This window comes from Camelus bactrianus, chromosome 23 (assembly GCF_048773025.1).
Source record: "Camelus bactrianus isolate YW-2024 breed Bactrian camel chromosome 23, ASM4877302v1, whole genome shotgun sequence".
Classification (NCBI taxonomy): Eukaryota; Metazoa; Chordata; class Mammalia; order Artiodactyla; family Camelidae; genus Camelus; species Camelus bactrianus.
The window spans coordinates 16,858,613-16,872,886 of record NC_133561.1 but is presented as its reverse complement, the minus strand read 5'-3'; the positions used below and the strand labels follow the sequence as shown (position 1 = coordinate 16,872,886).

The following is a 14,274-nucleotide window of genomic DNA, read 5'->3' as shown; positions in this document are numbered from 1 at the left end:
CAGCTAGTGCCTGTTGCTGGGCTGTGAGTATGGCTATGCCCCGGGCAGCTGTTGTGTTGCCATGGGTTTTAGGACATATGGAGGGCCCTCTGGGTCTGGGGTTCATTTGTCAGGACAGTGCCCCCTCTAAAGGGACAGTGGCCATGTGACCTCTGTCAGAGGAGCCTGTTGTGAAGAAGCCATTGGCCTTCAGCTCAGTGCCATGAGGGTAACCTGCCTGGGAGCCCAGCCCTGATGGCACCTGCCGTCCCTCTCCCCCCCAGCAATGACCTCCTTTGGCTGCACACCATCTTCGCCATCATTTACCTCATCCTCACTATAGTCTTCATGCGGCACCACACCCAGTCCATCAAGTACAAAGAGGAGAGCCTGGTGAGTGAGGCTGGGGGGTGGGCGTGTGCTGGGGAGGGTCTCAGGTGGGAGCCGGAGTGGAATGGCACCAGGCTTATTCTCCAGGACCATGACGGCAGTGAGCATAAGGAGGAAATTTTTTTTCTGACAGATTGCATTAGGATTTGGATATTTTCCTCGTGTTTTGCCAACTAGCTTTTATACTTGTGGGGTTTGGGCTTACCGATTCTAAGTAACTTCCAAGAAGTTTGGATTGAGATCAGCAACCTGCAGCTTGACAAGAGGAGGGGGAGTTTCTGTTACATGGTTCCAGGCCTGGGGCCTCTGATCTGCTCATTTGTGACCTACTTTAAGTCACTTCCCCTCTCTAGGTTCTTTCTTGGTCATGCCACGGAGGCTTATAGAAATTTCTTTGGAAATGTGTTCTTGACAGCCTAGAAGACGATACTGTGTAAATAGTAGGCTTGAGGGCTCGATCAGGCCAGGAAGTAGAGTACCTGCATTGCCCAAGTCCCCTCTGTTTTCTTTGGGGTGGGGCTTGAATGGGGTGGAAAACCTGGATTCCCCCGCAGACTGGCTTGCCCTGGTGACTTTTCTCCCTGGTGTGTTTCTCTGGCAGGTGAGGCGGACCCTGTTCATCACAGGACTCCCCAGAAATGCCAAGAAGGAGATGGTAGAGAGCCACTTCCGGTGAGCAGGACAATTTCTGCGAGCCACTTCCGGTGGGAGAGCAGGGACTGAGCAAGCCCCTTCTAGGCGGGACAGACATCTTACATGAGCACTCTGCCTTCTCTTGGGCACCCACAGAGATCCTAGCAGGACCTGGCCCAGCCACGGAGCTCTGCTGTGTGCGGGCAGAGCCCAGGCCAGGGTGTAGGGGCAAATAAACATCTTGAGAACTCATGGGAAAAGAAAGGGATTCACCCTGGGCTTCTCAGCGTCAGCTTTGCAGAGTAAGAGATACCTGAGAGAGAGCAGTCTCAGATGGGAGGCTGTGTAGTCATGGGTTCATCCATCCATTCAGCAGCTGTCTCTTGAGTGAGCACCCTGTCTGGAGCCCTGTCCTCCCAGAACTCACTCACTGCTTAGCGAGTCTAAGCTTTCCTGGCAGAACCTCCTTTCCAGAAACCTTTACTGAGCACCTGTACCAGGGATTCCTGCAAGTGGAGGCTGGAGGAGGGGCTTTCCCACAAAAAGGAAATTGTGTGTGTGGTGCCATGAATGCAGGATTGTCGTGTGGAGTATCAGGAAAGGGGATGGTGGACGGAGAGCAGGGCGGAAGGCCCCGACCCTGGGCTGGGGACCTGAGGTTTCAGGTAGGAGTCTGTATTCATTTCTCATCAATTCAGCAACAGTCATCATTAATTTGTATGAGCTGGGGGTTGACTACAGCATAACTTTGTGCTATTTATGAAGAACACTTGCTAAGCAAATTATCAGTATAAACAGAATTGTAGAATGAATGTTTAAAATTTATTGACTAACTCCTCTTTCAGAAACTCCAAGTATTTTAGAAATATTCTTTTATGTGTAAACACTGGATACTGGAAAATTTTTTCCCTATTCCTTAAACAGCCCCCCAAAGTTGCCTACTAGGCAACATTTGGAAACAGTAGCTCCACTTAGTGTGTAATCTTTAAAAAAAAAAGAAAATCCCCTCGTTCCCATACAGACACTGAATCACACTTTCCCCTATTTTAGGAGGCCCTTTTAGTGAACACTGCTGCGCTGTGTGGGGGTGAATGTGTGAATTTGCCTTGCAGCAAATGCTTACACGTTTGGTCTCTTCCTTAAAGCTTGTTTGGGGACCTGAAATTGTTCTACTGACCAATTGAATGTCTGACGTTTCTCTACTGTCTCTCTCACTAAAATGTAAACATATCCACACTCCATCCCCAGTGCCTGGCATGCAATAGGCGGGGATTTACACAGTCCAGGAATGATTTTTGTATGTGAGGGAGCATCATATGGTGGCTACAGGCATGGGCCCTGGAGCTGGGCTGCCTGCATTCACATCCTGGCTCAGACGCTCACTGGCTGTGTGACCTTGGGTGCAAGTTATTTTAGCTCTCTGACTCTTATTTTCCTCATCTGTAAAATGGGGACAAAACCTCACAGGTTATGATGAGGATTAGATAACTTAATGCTCTATCAGTACCTGGCCAATAGTAAGTATACATACAGCATACTTATAGTATTTTACTATGTTGATGCCTGTGTAAACATTTTCTGGGCGGAGGGCTCTTTGATTTCATCAGACCTAAAAGGTCTGTGCTCTTCAAAAGGGTCACAAACTGAATAGGATTTCAGTGATGGTCCACAGTAGATATGACCTAGAGCAAACAATACATTTATTCCTTTGGGTGGGTAGAAGAGGTAATGAATAGTGTTGATTTTTTTTTCCCTGGAAAAGTGCCAACTGATTTAAAGCCAAGTGGATATAAGTTTGTCAGTTTCAGGCAGTTACTTTCATGCTATTAAAAGAGACCTCTTTGTATTATATTTCAAAATCTCCCTCTTTGGTAAAAGACAAAGAGGAAAGAGGCCTCCTCTGGCGCAGAAATGAGCTGCGTGATTGCTCTGCCACGCTTGGAGGCTTGGGGGTCTCCCCTTCCCCAGGGGGGTGGGTTCTTGTTTCTAACGGCCATTTTTTGCCTCCGGCCCACCCCGGGCACAGGGATGCATATCCCACATGTGAAGTGGTGGAGGTCCAGCTGTGCTACAACGTGGCCAAGCTGATTTACCTGTGCCAGGAGAGGTAAGGGAGGGCTGGCAGGCCAGGTGTGCCTGGGTTAAGCTGGCCTGCAGCTTTCTGACCCCTTCCCCTTCTGAGACGCTCACCCTCCTTCTTTGCTGACCTTGGATCCCCCAGCGGGGAAGGGAGGAGGTTGGCGCTGCCCCTCTCTTTTCTTGTTTAGAAAGCTGAGCTCCTGGTTCTGGTGACCAACAGGTGACAGTGGGTGTGGAGACTGTGAGTCGTTTTACAGGTTTGTGAGCCTGAAGTTTGTTCTTCCTGCAGAAAAAAGACTGAGAAAAGCCTGACCTATTACACAAACCTGCAGGTGAAGACAGGCCAGCGGACCCTCATCAACCCCAAGCCCTGTGGCCAGTACTGCTGCTGCGAAGTACAGGGGTGTGAGTGGGTGAGGGCCCATGCTCGGGCTGGGGGTGTGGCACTGGGCCCCCCGACACCTGCACGGGACTACATCATCACAAGGGGCTGTGTCCTCTGCTAGGAGGACGCCATCTCCTACTACACGTGCATGAAGGACAGGCTGATGGAGAGGATCACAGAAGAGGAATGCAGGGTCCAGGACCAGCCCCTGGGAATGGCCTTCGTCACCTTCCAGGAGAAGTCCATGGCCACCTAGTGAGTGTGGGCCTGTCCCAGGCCCTCTCTTGGCTGACTCTCACGTCCCTTTCCAGATAACTTGCTGTCCCTCTTGGATAGAGATGGCACTGCTGAATCACCATCACTGGGATTCGTTTGTGGCATTTCCACCTTTTTCTCTGGGTGTGGCTGGGGGCAGGGGACAGCCACCCACACTCACTCCCTTGGTGAGCCCAGCCCGTGTTTATGCGACATCTGGGCATGGGTGATTGCCTCTGAGCCCCTCTCTGGTTGATGTGGCCTTACCCCACTGCAGGCTCTCAACAGCTGCCCCAGGGCTTGCATTGTCCCAGCATTCTGCCAGTGGGGTAGATGCTGCCCTCCTTCATATATCTGCTCTGGAACCCTGATCCTCCTCCTGTGCATGGCCTTCCCATCACCCTACAGGTGCACAGCTGTGGGAGAACACCCCTGGGCGCTCCTGGGCACTTCTGAGAGCCTGGCCCAGGGGAGGGGGCTTCATGCTGCACCTTGGCGTGGGCTTTAGCTCATAAAACACTCTAATGCCTGGGATCTCTGTGTCGTCTCGCCTTGGGAGCAGCAAGGGGTGGGGTTGGGGAGAAGGATGCAGAAAGGAGGTGGCCCAGCTGATGCCCTTCCCTCCCCTGCCTTTGGCTTCGTGAACCCTGGGAACAGACTCCTGGATGTGCCCTGCAGACCCTGAAGTGAGGTCGGGGTGGGGAGGGGAGGGGAGGCCAGTGGCAAGAGGAAGAGTGTTCTGAGACAGGAGTTGGGGGCTGACGGGTTCTTTGTGGGGACTGAAAGGGGAAAGAATGGCGAGGGTAGAGGTGGAGTCCTAGGGAGGGACGTCTTGGGGTTGTAGATAACGCAGTCTGATGCTGCTGTGGGGCCTGGGGAAGAGGTGAGGGAGTGGAAAGGTGAGGCCCCTGGCTGGCAGCGGGTGTGATCAGTCCAGCTTCATGGGCAGGGCGGAATGGGGCCCGCAAGGGGGAGCCCTGTGCTGAGGCAGTGCAAACAGCATGGGAGCCAGATCAAACAGATGGGGCACAGAACCTAACTCAGAGGGCCTCAGTTTCCTCATCTGTAAAACAGGAACAGTAATCCCTGGCCTGCAAGGTTGCCCTGAGAACTAAACAAAATTCTCCATGTAGTGTGCTGAGAATGGCATCTCTTTCACAGCATTAAGTGTAGCAAGCTAATAATAAGACAAAGGTCCTGTGCCACAGGGCTCCCACTCTCACACGGTCCTGTTTGCGTACGTGGTACCCCGGGGGGGTCTGGACCGTGGCCATTTCTGCATTTTCTGGCAGCATCCTGAAAGACTTCAATGCCTGGAAGTGTCAGGGCCTTCATTGCAAAGGTGAGCCGCAGCCGTCCTCCCACAGCAGAGAGCTCTGCATCTCCAAGTGGACCGTCACCTTCGCCGCTTACCCCGAGGACATCTGCTGGTGAGCCCCCAGGCTGGGAAGGGGTGGGAAAGAGGCCTGGGCACCCTGCGGGGCTGACCTGGCACTCAGGGAGACAGCACACGTCTCCTGTACCCCGCTGGGCTGGTGGGGTTCAGGTGTGAGGGGGCATGTCCACACCCAGCGCTTCACTCGAGTGTTACTTCCTGGCTTCCCCCCCCCCCGGTCCAGGAGGGTTATAATGGGAGCCATGTAAGTAATTTTAAGTGTCCTTTTAGCCACATTAAAAAAGTACAAGAAACTATTGAAATTAACTTTCATAAGAGTTCTTCCTGTATATCTAAAATATCATTTCAACCCCTAACCAATTTTTAAAAATTGAGATGTTTTACATTCTGCTTTTCATGTGCAGTAGCCTTTGAAACCCGGTGTGTATGTGACACTTGTAGCACATCTCTGTTCAGGTCGGCCACATTTCAACACTCGGTAGCCACCTGTGGCTCGTTGCTGTTGTATCAGACAGTTCTGTCGTGGGTTAAGTGTCAGCCGCCTCTCTAGCCTGGGGGACTTGCTGGTGAGCTGAGCTGTGTCCACGGGGCCTTAAGCTTGACGCCAAGGGTGGGGACAGCCCAGCAGAGGCCCCAGCATGGCTCGCTGTCCAGCCTGGCCTCAGTCCCTCGTCCAGAGCAAGCTTTGGGTGCTCAGCTCTGCTGGGCTGTGCTTCAGCCCCTGGTGGTTCTGCTCATTGGTTGATTAGACGTGGGAATGGTTTGTCAGTCTGTTCTTGGTCGGGGTGATAAGCCAGGGCAGGTTCCAGCCTTTGCTTGTGCCTTTGTCCCTCGCCTCCCTCCACACACCCCAGCTCATGGCCCTATTGGGAATAATGTGTCTCCAGCATGTCTGAGAATGCCGTGTTGGAGCCTTGCTTGGTCTGCTTGGGTGCTCATGGCAACTCTCTGGGTAGGTTGTGCCCCCAGGCTCTAGCTGGGGAGCCGTGATGGCAGTGAATAACCTGTTTTCCCCTGGAGCTCACAGGGACCCCACCTTTGGCCTTCCTGTAGCTGAAGATCAGTGCCTTCACTTGCCTGTGCTCCCGAGGTCAAAAGGAGCCCTCAGCCAGAACCCCCAGTCTAGTCCCTTGCCTCTCCTCAATTTGACCTTCTGACCCACCTAAGCCGTGGGCACTGTGGGTGTCCTAGGTGGCCAGAGTCTGAGAGAGAAGCCTCCAGGGCCTGTGTCCTTCCCCCTGCAGGAAGAACCTCTCTATCCAGGGCCTCCGCTGGTGGTTCCAGTGGCTGGGCATCAACTTCACTCTCTCCGTGGGGCTGTTTTTCCTGACCACACCCTCCATCATCCTGTCCACCATGGACAAGTTCAATGTCACCAAACCCATCCACGCGCTGAATGTGAGTCACCATTCTGCAGAGCCCATCCCAGGAGGGCTGGCGACAAACGGGCATGGTGGGTGGGGGAGGAATGCGGACAAGGCTGTCGGGGCCGAACCAGGAGGCCATGCCGCTCGGCTCCTGTCTGTGCTTTTAAGCCCTGAGTGGGCACGGCCACATTTATTACAATGTCATGTATATGTGTGGGTGTATGTATATGTGTGTGTATGTATATGTAAGGGTGTGTGTTACTATGAAGACATATATTTTCAATGGAATCGATCTAAATAGTCAACAGTAGGGGTAATTTGAATTAAATGGGGGAATATTCAGTCTGATACTGTTAAGCATCCATTGAAATAACTATAGACTTTGTGGCAGACATGGGGGCTTACGATAAAAGCAGAATATAAAATTGTCTCTCAGCACTGGTTGTAGTGATGTGCCAGTGATGTGTGCTTACAATGGATGCTACGGGGAGTGGGTGGGAAAGACTGAAAAGAACTTCGTTGTTGTGGGTGGCAGGGCCATGAATTAATTTTTTTTTTTTTACATTTCAGTTTCTGATAATCTTGTTGTAAAGTTATTTATTCTATGGAGGTAATGAATGATTTTTAAAAATCTTAGATGAATTGATGAGATAACAGCTAAACACTCCCCCGAATGGCATCTACTTTGTTTCCATAATTAGCTTTCCTGAAACATCACCCTAAACCTTTTTCTCTTTTCCAATTATACTCGGCATTTGATCAGTCATGTGCTGGGAAAGTGGCCTGGGCTGGAGGGCCTGAGGGCCTGGTCCTCTCTCTGCCATTCCCTAGCTGAAGAATTCTGAGCCTTGGCTTTGCCTCTGAAAGCTGGAGTTAAAACACCAGCCATGTTATACTCATGGGGCTCTTGTGATAATCAGATGAGCTAATGGGCAGTTGAAGCTCCATCTGACTCAACAGCTGATAAAAAATACATAAGTTTCGTTTAGATTTAAAGCATGTAAATGTTCATTCCTTTGCTAGTCTTTTGACATGTGATCAAGGCCTGTTCTTTTGAGAATGGATCTTCTGGTTAGAGTTCCCCTTTGTCTGTTTTACATAAAACACATCCTTATTTCATTATTTGTGATTTCGATTTTGGTTTCTTCCAGTAAAGCCAGAACTTAAAGATACTTGCAAAGCCATTCAAAGTACAGAACCCTCCTAAATTTCATTTCCCTTGGTCTTTTACGTTAATTTACTCTCATCTAATTCGACAGCATTTTTTAGAAACTGGCCTTTATCAAGTCTTTCCAAAATATCCAACTTAGTTTTCAAAGAAATCTATCGTTGTGCGCATTTTATCAGAGAAGGTAGAAGTTAACCAAGCCGTGTGATTACAATGCCAAGTGCACCAGGCCCAGACGGGGCTGGGAACAAACATGAAGCAGTTCTTGGAAGCCGTGACTGGGCGAGGAAAAGCCGAGTGGGTAGGTGGCCAGGCAGGAGCCCTGGCTGTCAGTGTAGCTTCCTCTAGCATCTATCATTGGCTTTCTGTAGGGAATGGAAGAGGCTATCTGCCTTGTCAGTAAGACAGGTGGACTTTAGTGATATGTGAGGTTGCTTTCTTTGCTCTAAAGAGCTATACGAATGTCAGGTGCTGTTACTGTCTGTTCAGACAACATCATGGAAGACCTACCCTGTACCAGCGACAGCGTTGGTCCCAGGGGTCGAGGATGGCCGAATCCCAATCCCCAGAGTGCACTGAGTCGCCATGCCAACAGGGGAGGGCCCAAAGCCCCCAGGCCCACAGCCCTCTCTGCTGTGGACTGTTTTCTAGGACCCCATCATCAGCCAGTTCTTCCCAACCCTCCTCCTGTGGTCCTTCTCGGCCCTGCTCCCCACCATTGTCTACTACTCTACACTGCTGGAGTCTCACTGGACCAAGTGAGTGCCCAGGGCTCGCCCCTGAGAAGGGTGTCTCTGATGCCCCTTCCCCACCCCCAGGGATATGGGCACACAGCAGGGGTCCTACGGGGGACACCTGGGGCATTTGAGGGACTGTGAGGGCTCAACTCTGATTTCCTACAGGTCAGGGGAAAATCGGATCATGATGACCAAAGTCTACATATTCTTGATCTTCATGGTGCTGATTCTGCCCTCCCTCGGCCTCACCAGGTACATATTGCCACCCGCTCTAATTTCAGAACCATCTGGAGAGCACTGTCCCTAAGGCAATGGAAATGGTCAGGAAGTGGATGCAAATTAGTAGCAACATTTAAACCTGTCATACCCATTTGGAACGCAGTTGTGATGGCCCACTGATTCTTCTGGAGATATGATCTTTCTGCCTTAAAAAAAAGCTTGAAAATAAAAACTTATCCTAGACCTTCCACTTAGGGAGAGGGTATGACCATGGCTTTGGTTATTTCGAGGAAGTTAGTTTCTATTAAAGCAGGCCCTGGTAAGTTATGGTGCAGTTAAGTAGCATCTTGGAGAACCAATGTAGATCTTGAAATTTGGCCTGGCTTTTTTGGGGAGTGTGTGTGATTAGGTTTATTTATTTATTTTAATGGAGGTACTGGGGATTGAACACAGGACCTGATGCATGCTAAGCATGTGCTCTGCTACTGAACTATACCCTCCCCCAGTCTGTTTTCTACAGCAGAAAAAAAAATGCAGACATATGTAGTGATCACATGGATTGTTGGAAATAAATTCTTACAGGATTCATTTTCCTTTCAGTCTGGATTTTTTCTTCCGGTGGCTCTTTGATAAAACTTTTTCGGAGGCCTCTATCAGGTTGGAGTAAGTATCAGACCCGTTGAGGTTTGGAGCCATGGTCCCGGGTAAATGTCCCACAGGGCTGGGGCTGCAGTGGTGAGACGACAGTCTGTGCTCCAGGGCCTGTGGCTTCCCCACCACCCCTCCAGGTTCCTGGCTGGGCCGCACCATGGGAGCTGACCCACTTTATGCTACATGTGCAGAAATGTGGTTAATCTTTTAGGCCATAACTTAATTAGGGGCCGTCTCATTCATGCTTTGAAACTTACTTACTGAGAACAGAACTGCTTAGGGAGAAGGAACTGCTGGGTCTCAGCGGTGCCAGGGAAGAGAGAAAAGAATGATAATTAACGTTGCAACCAGAATGACTGTCTGGTCCAGGATTACTTTTGCTAGGAGAGTGGAGTTAAACTTAACTTTTGATGTGTGTCCTTGCTATTACTACTTTCAACCTGTATCACACCCACTTAATAGTAATGCCTGTGATTTAAGAAGATACTATGCTAAATCCTTCATTCTTTTTCTCATTTAATCTTGACAAGCTATGAGGCAGAAACAATTACTATTTCCATTTTACAGATGAGGAGACTGAGGCCCAGAGATGTTGAAGAACTTGCCCCAGGCTACCCAGTTAGTTAAGAGACAGAGATTCAAACCCAGCCCTTACTGTAGTACTTCAGGTCCTAATGTAGGCCCTAAGGTTCAAGGTAGATTTTTCCAAAGGTCTGTTCATAAGGAAGGCTGGCTGTGCTTACCTGAAAGGGTAGAGTGAATTAAATGTGTTCTCACTGGGTTAGCTGAGGACTCGGGAACTGGCAGCCACAGACATACACATACCCAACCAGCTCTTGACAGTGTCTTCCAAATTGCCAATTCCATGGTCAGCTCTCAGTCCCCTTTACGTGATCTCTCAGCAGTGTCTGGCACATCCATTGCGCTTTCATCCTTGAAACATTGATGTCTCTTGGCTCTGGGACTCTCTGCTCCTGCTTCTCCCCAAACATCTCTTCAAGCCCTAAATATCCAAATATCACCACCCAAGGGTTCATCCCTCAGTCCTCTAGCCACACCAACTCTAGGTGACCTCAGATGGACCCCTGGCTTTAATGCCACCTGACTTCTCGTGAGTCAGAGTACACAGGTGACGTCCCCATCTATAACTCCAGCCTGTGCCTCCAGACCCTGCATCCTGTGCCCGTGTGGAGTTCTCCTGGGCATCTCAGACGTTACCTGCCCAAAACCAAACTCCTGACTTTTATCCCCAAATTTCTCCTCCCACAATCGCCCCCCACCCATGACTCTTTTTCTAGTTGCTCTGGCAAAAAAAACCTTGGCATTCTTCCTGTCTTCTCTTTCCTTCACATGCCACACTTGACCCATCAGGAGATCCTGACTGCTCTAAGACAGATCCAGGGCCCTACTGTCCTCACCGTCCCCACTACACAGATGACAGCGGTCGCTCTGTGTGGTCGCTCTGCGTGGCCTCCCTGCCCCTCAGCGTCCTCCCCACAGCCGAGCTGCTCCTCCACACCTTTCAGCCTCAGCCCTGCCTCCCCGCCGGCCCACTCCAGCTCCCTGCCCCGTCCGCTGGTGTGAAAGCTGTTGCTGCCTCTGCAGGGACGCTCCCTCCCCAGGTTTCTGGTTGACTGCTCTTCACCTCGGCATCTCTGCACAAGGCGTCAGCTGATTAGAAAGGCTTCTCTGACGGCTGCCCTGTGTAACGTGGTGACCCTGCCCCACCTTCCTTGTTTCCCTCCGGAGCAATCACCGCACCCGGCTGACTGTGTATTTACTTGTTCGTCTGTCTGTGTCCCGCCAGTCAGGATGTGAACCCCTCAAGAGCAGGGTCAGGGGCTCTGTTTCATTCTCAGTGCCTGTACACACTGCACACACACGCACGCACGCACGCACGCGCGTGGAATGAGGGATGCATATCCAGCTTCGGGGCTTTCTGCCCCTGCCCAGCCCCGGGCCTCCTCCCCTCTCTGGGCACTCAGCTCCTCCATACCTGGTGGCTCCCCAGGTGCGTCTTCCTGCCTGACCAGGGGGCCTTCTTTGTGAACTACGTCATTGCCTCGGCCTTCATCGGCAACGGCATGGAGCTGCTGCGGCTGCCCGGCCTCATCCTCTACACCTTCCGCATGATCATGGCCAAGACCGCGGCCGACCGCAGGAACGTCAAGCAGGTATGGGGGATGGGAGGCCCTGACATCCTCCCAGGGCCTCTCCACTGCCCGCTAAGGGCCAGGCACGGTGCCCAGGGCTGCTCTGTGGACAGTGTAGGCGCAAGGAGGAGCCTGTGTGAAGGTGGCATGTCTGTGTAATTCTCCACTCTGACTCACGGGCTGGGGGAGAGAGTGTGGATTTTTGTATTTTAACTGGTCTGATCACTCACACACATACCCAGATGTACAACTAAGATCAGTACATTCCCACGAGCCCTTGTTTGCATACATTTGTAGATTTCCACAGAGGTCAGAGGCATTGTGGCCTTGCAGCATTTGTTCCAAGAGTCCCTAAATTGGGTGTATTGGGGTTCTCCTTTGTTCTCCTTTGCCGTCGTGGGCACCTGGGCACCCTAAGAGGAGAAGCACTGCATTCTGTCGTTTAATCCTCAGAACCCCCTTGGGGTGGGCACCACCAGACCCTGCTTTGCAGACACACAGGTTAAGCCATAGGGAGGTTAAGCACTTGGCCCGGGACACATGGCTCAAAGGGGCAGAGCTGATGTTGGATCTGAGGCCAAAGTCAGTGGAGGGTTAAGAGTCAGACAGCCTCTCTGTCCTCGAGGGGTTCATGGGTCTGTGGGGTAGATGGGAGGAGAAAAAGAGAAACACTAAGAAAACATGCATCGTTATCCTTGGGAGGTCTGGGTGTGAGCTAAGTGGTGCTGGAGAAGGCTGGTGGAGGGAAAGAAGGCCTCAAGAGGTGGGTGTAGCTATGAGCCTCCCATTTCCAAGTCCTTCCCCACCCTCTCTCCCCTCACTACCCGGGGTGCATGGGGGAGGGTCGGGGGGACCAAACCTGTGACCTCCTCACTACCTCCCCCTCCCAGAACCAAGCTTTCGAGTACGAGTTTGGAGCCATGTACGCGTGGATGCTGTGTATCTTCACTGTCATCATGGCCTACAGCATCACCTGCCCCATCATCGTGCCATTCGGTGAGTGGCCCTGCAGCAGGTCCCAGGGTAGGTGGAGGGCTGATTCTGCCAGGCACCCCAGGACAGCCATCACCGGGGCATTATGAGGCCCCACAAACGAGGACCTCTTGTAGTCACAAGAACCACCTGCTGCCAAGGAGCCGCAGTTGACACCAAATTTAATTTCACTTCTCATGGATTCCTTCCCCTGGCCTTCCAAACTCTGACCTCTCAGAGCTTCTCCCGGTCTGCCGGCTGACTGCTGCCTTCTCGGTGGATCTTGGCAGTAGTAGTGGAGGCTCTCGTGTGCTCTCGCTCTGGCCAACCCTGTGCACTCCACACTAAATTCTCTCATGATCCTACAAGGCAGGTCTCGTTTCTGTCCCCTCTTCACAGACAAAACACTTAACACTTTGTTAGTGATGAGTAGAGTGAGGATTTGGACTTAGGACTGTTTGACTTGGAAGGCCAAGGTCTTGCCACTAAAATACAACAACAGAAGCTGGCAGACAGATGGAAGACTTTGGAAGGAAACGGAACACCCAAGAGACTGTCGGCAGTGACAGCTGAGGTTTAGGGGAGGAGGAAGTTGTAGCTTTCCCTGTATGCGCTCTGCTATTATGAAGATTTATAGTAGTATTACTCTTTCAAAACAAACAATTTACTTTAAAGAACCTGAGATAATGGAAAGGCAGCACCCACCTTCTGTGCTGTCTGTCGGCAGTGATGGGTGCAGGGGCTTAGCTTGGGTGGGAGAAGGAAAGGAGAGGGGGAGCACTGAGGGATAAAGGGGTGGTTCAGTGTAGGAGGAGCCCAGGAGGAAGTGAGGCCAGGCATCTGGGTGTAAAGTCATCCTTTCACCCTAAAATTATCCTAGAATTTCAACATTCCATGGGGACAAACTCACAGACACCTCTACTCCCTAGGGTTAGAAAGGCCAGGAAAGGGGTAAGAGAAGCGGGGAGGGGAAGGGGAGAGAGAGTGAGATGGAGAGAAAGAGAGGTAGGCAGGATCGCAGTCTGGAGATGCCCCAGCCGCAGCTCCAGGCACAAATAGCCACCTCCAGGAGGAAGGGGCAGAGGGGCCCTTGTGGCCCTCCCAGGTCTCCAGCTCACAGCCCTGGCTCTGCAGGCCTCATCTACATCCTACTCAAGCACATGGTGGACCGGCACAACCTCTACTTTGTCTACCTCCCGGCCAAGTTGGAGAAGAGGATCCACTTTGCGGCTGTGAACCAGGCCTTGGCTGCTCCCATCCTGTGCCTCTTCTGGCTCTACTTCTTCTCCTTCCTGCGCTTGGGTGAGGGCCCCTTCTCAGTAGGGTGGGAGTGGAGGGCAGGAGACAACACCCAACCTCACATTCCCACATCCGCACCAGCCAGTCAAATTCCTCACTGTTTTAAGAGCATCAACTCGGTGTCCAATCAGAAGGTGATACCCCAGGGCAAGGGGTGCAGCATTGACAACCCAGTTCCCAAGCTAGCCTGAGCTCAAGTATAACCTGGTGAAGGCCAGGTCGATTGCCCCAGAGCGCCTTATGGGGAAGACGGTCCCTTTATCAGCTATGAAGGGGCTGAACCAGAGGGTAAGCTGGTCCACATTGCTCTCTGTGGGTGTGGATGGGCCCGGGTCCTCACATCTCACAGTGTGGAGGAGGAGGGAGTGTGCAGGAGGGGAAACTGACACTCTTAGGAAAAAAGAAAAGGCAGAAGAGATGTGTGACTTTGCCCCAGTCAGGTAGACAGGCCTCCATCCTCCCCTGGCCCGGGGCACTGAAGACAGCAGGGCACTGACCCAGCAAGGAAGCTGGCAAATTTCCATTGGCATGATGCCCTAGTCCGTGAGATCTGACCAAGGATAATGCCTGCTGCTCAGTGGGTCACTCTGT

General features: G+C 51.7%; 1 protein-coding gene across 3 annotated transcripts in view; it reads left to right on the top strand.

Annotated features, from left to right (window-relative positions):
* The window catches only part of TMEM63A (transmembrane protein 63A), a 31,256-nt gene that overhangs the window by 14,169 nt on the left and 2,813 nt on the right, over nt 1–14,274 (top strand). For all 3 annotated transcript variants that reach the window (XM_074351685.1, XM_074351683.1, XM_074351684.1), the window contains exons 9-21: nt 264–372; nt 971–1,041; nt 3,029–3,109; nt 3,371–3,494; nt 3,588–3,721; nt 5,014–5,151; nt 6,362–6,515; nt 8,304–8,410; nt 8,555–8,641; nt 9,209–9,271; nt 11,271–11,433; nt 12,303–12,408; nt 13,519–13,686. In XM_074351685.1, the coding sequence (XP_074207786.1) occupies nt 264–372; nt 971–1,041; nt 3,029–3,109; nt 3,371–3,494; nt 3,588–3,721; nt 5,014–5,151; nt 6,362–6,515; nt 8,304–8,410; nt 8,555–8,641; nt 9,209–9,271; nt 11,271–11,433; nt 12,303–12,408; nt 13,519–13,686 (1,505 nt within the window). The remainder of the gene's footprint in view (nt 1–263; nt 373–970; nt 1,042–3,028; nt 3,110–3,370; nt 3,495–3,587; nt 3,722–5,013; nt 5,152–6,361; nt 6,516–8,303; nt 8,411–8,554; nt 8,642–9,208; nt 9,272–11,270; nt 11,434–12,302; nt 12,409–13,518; nt 13,687–14,274) is intronic.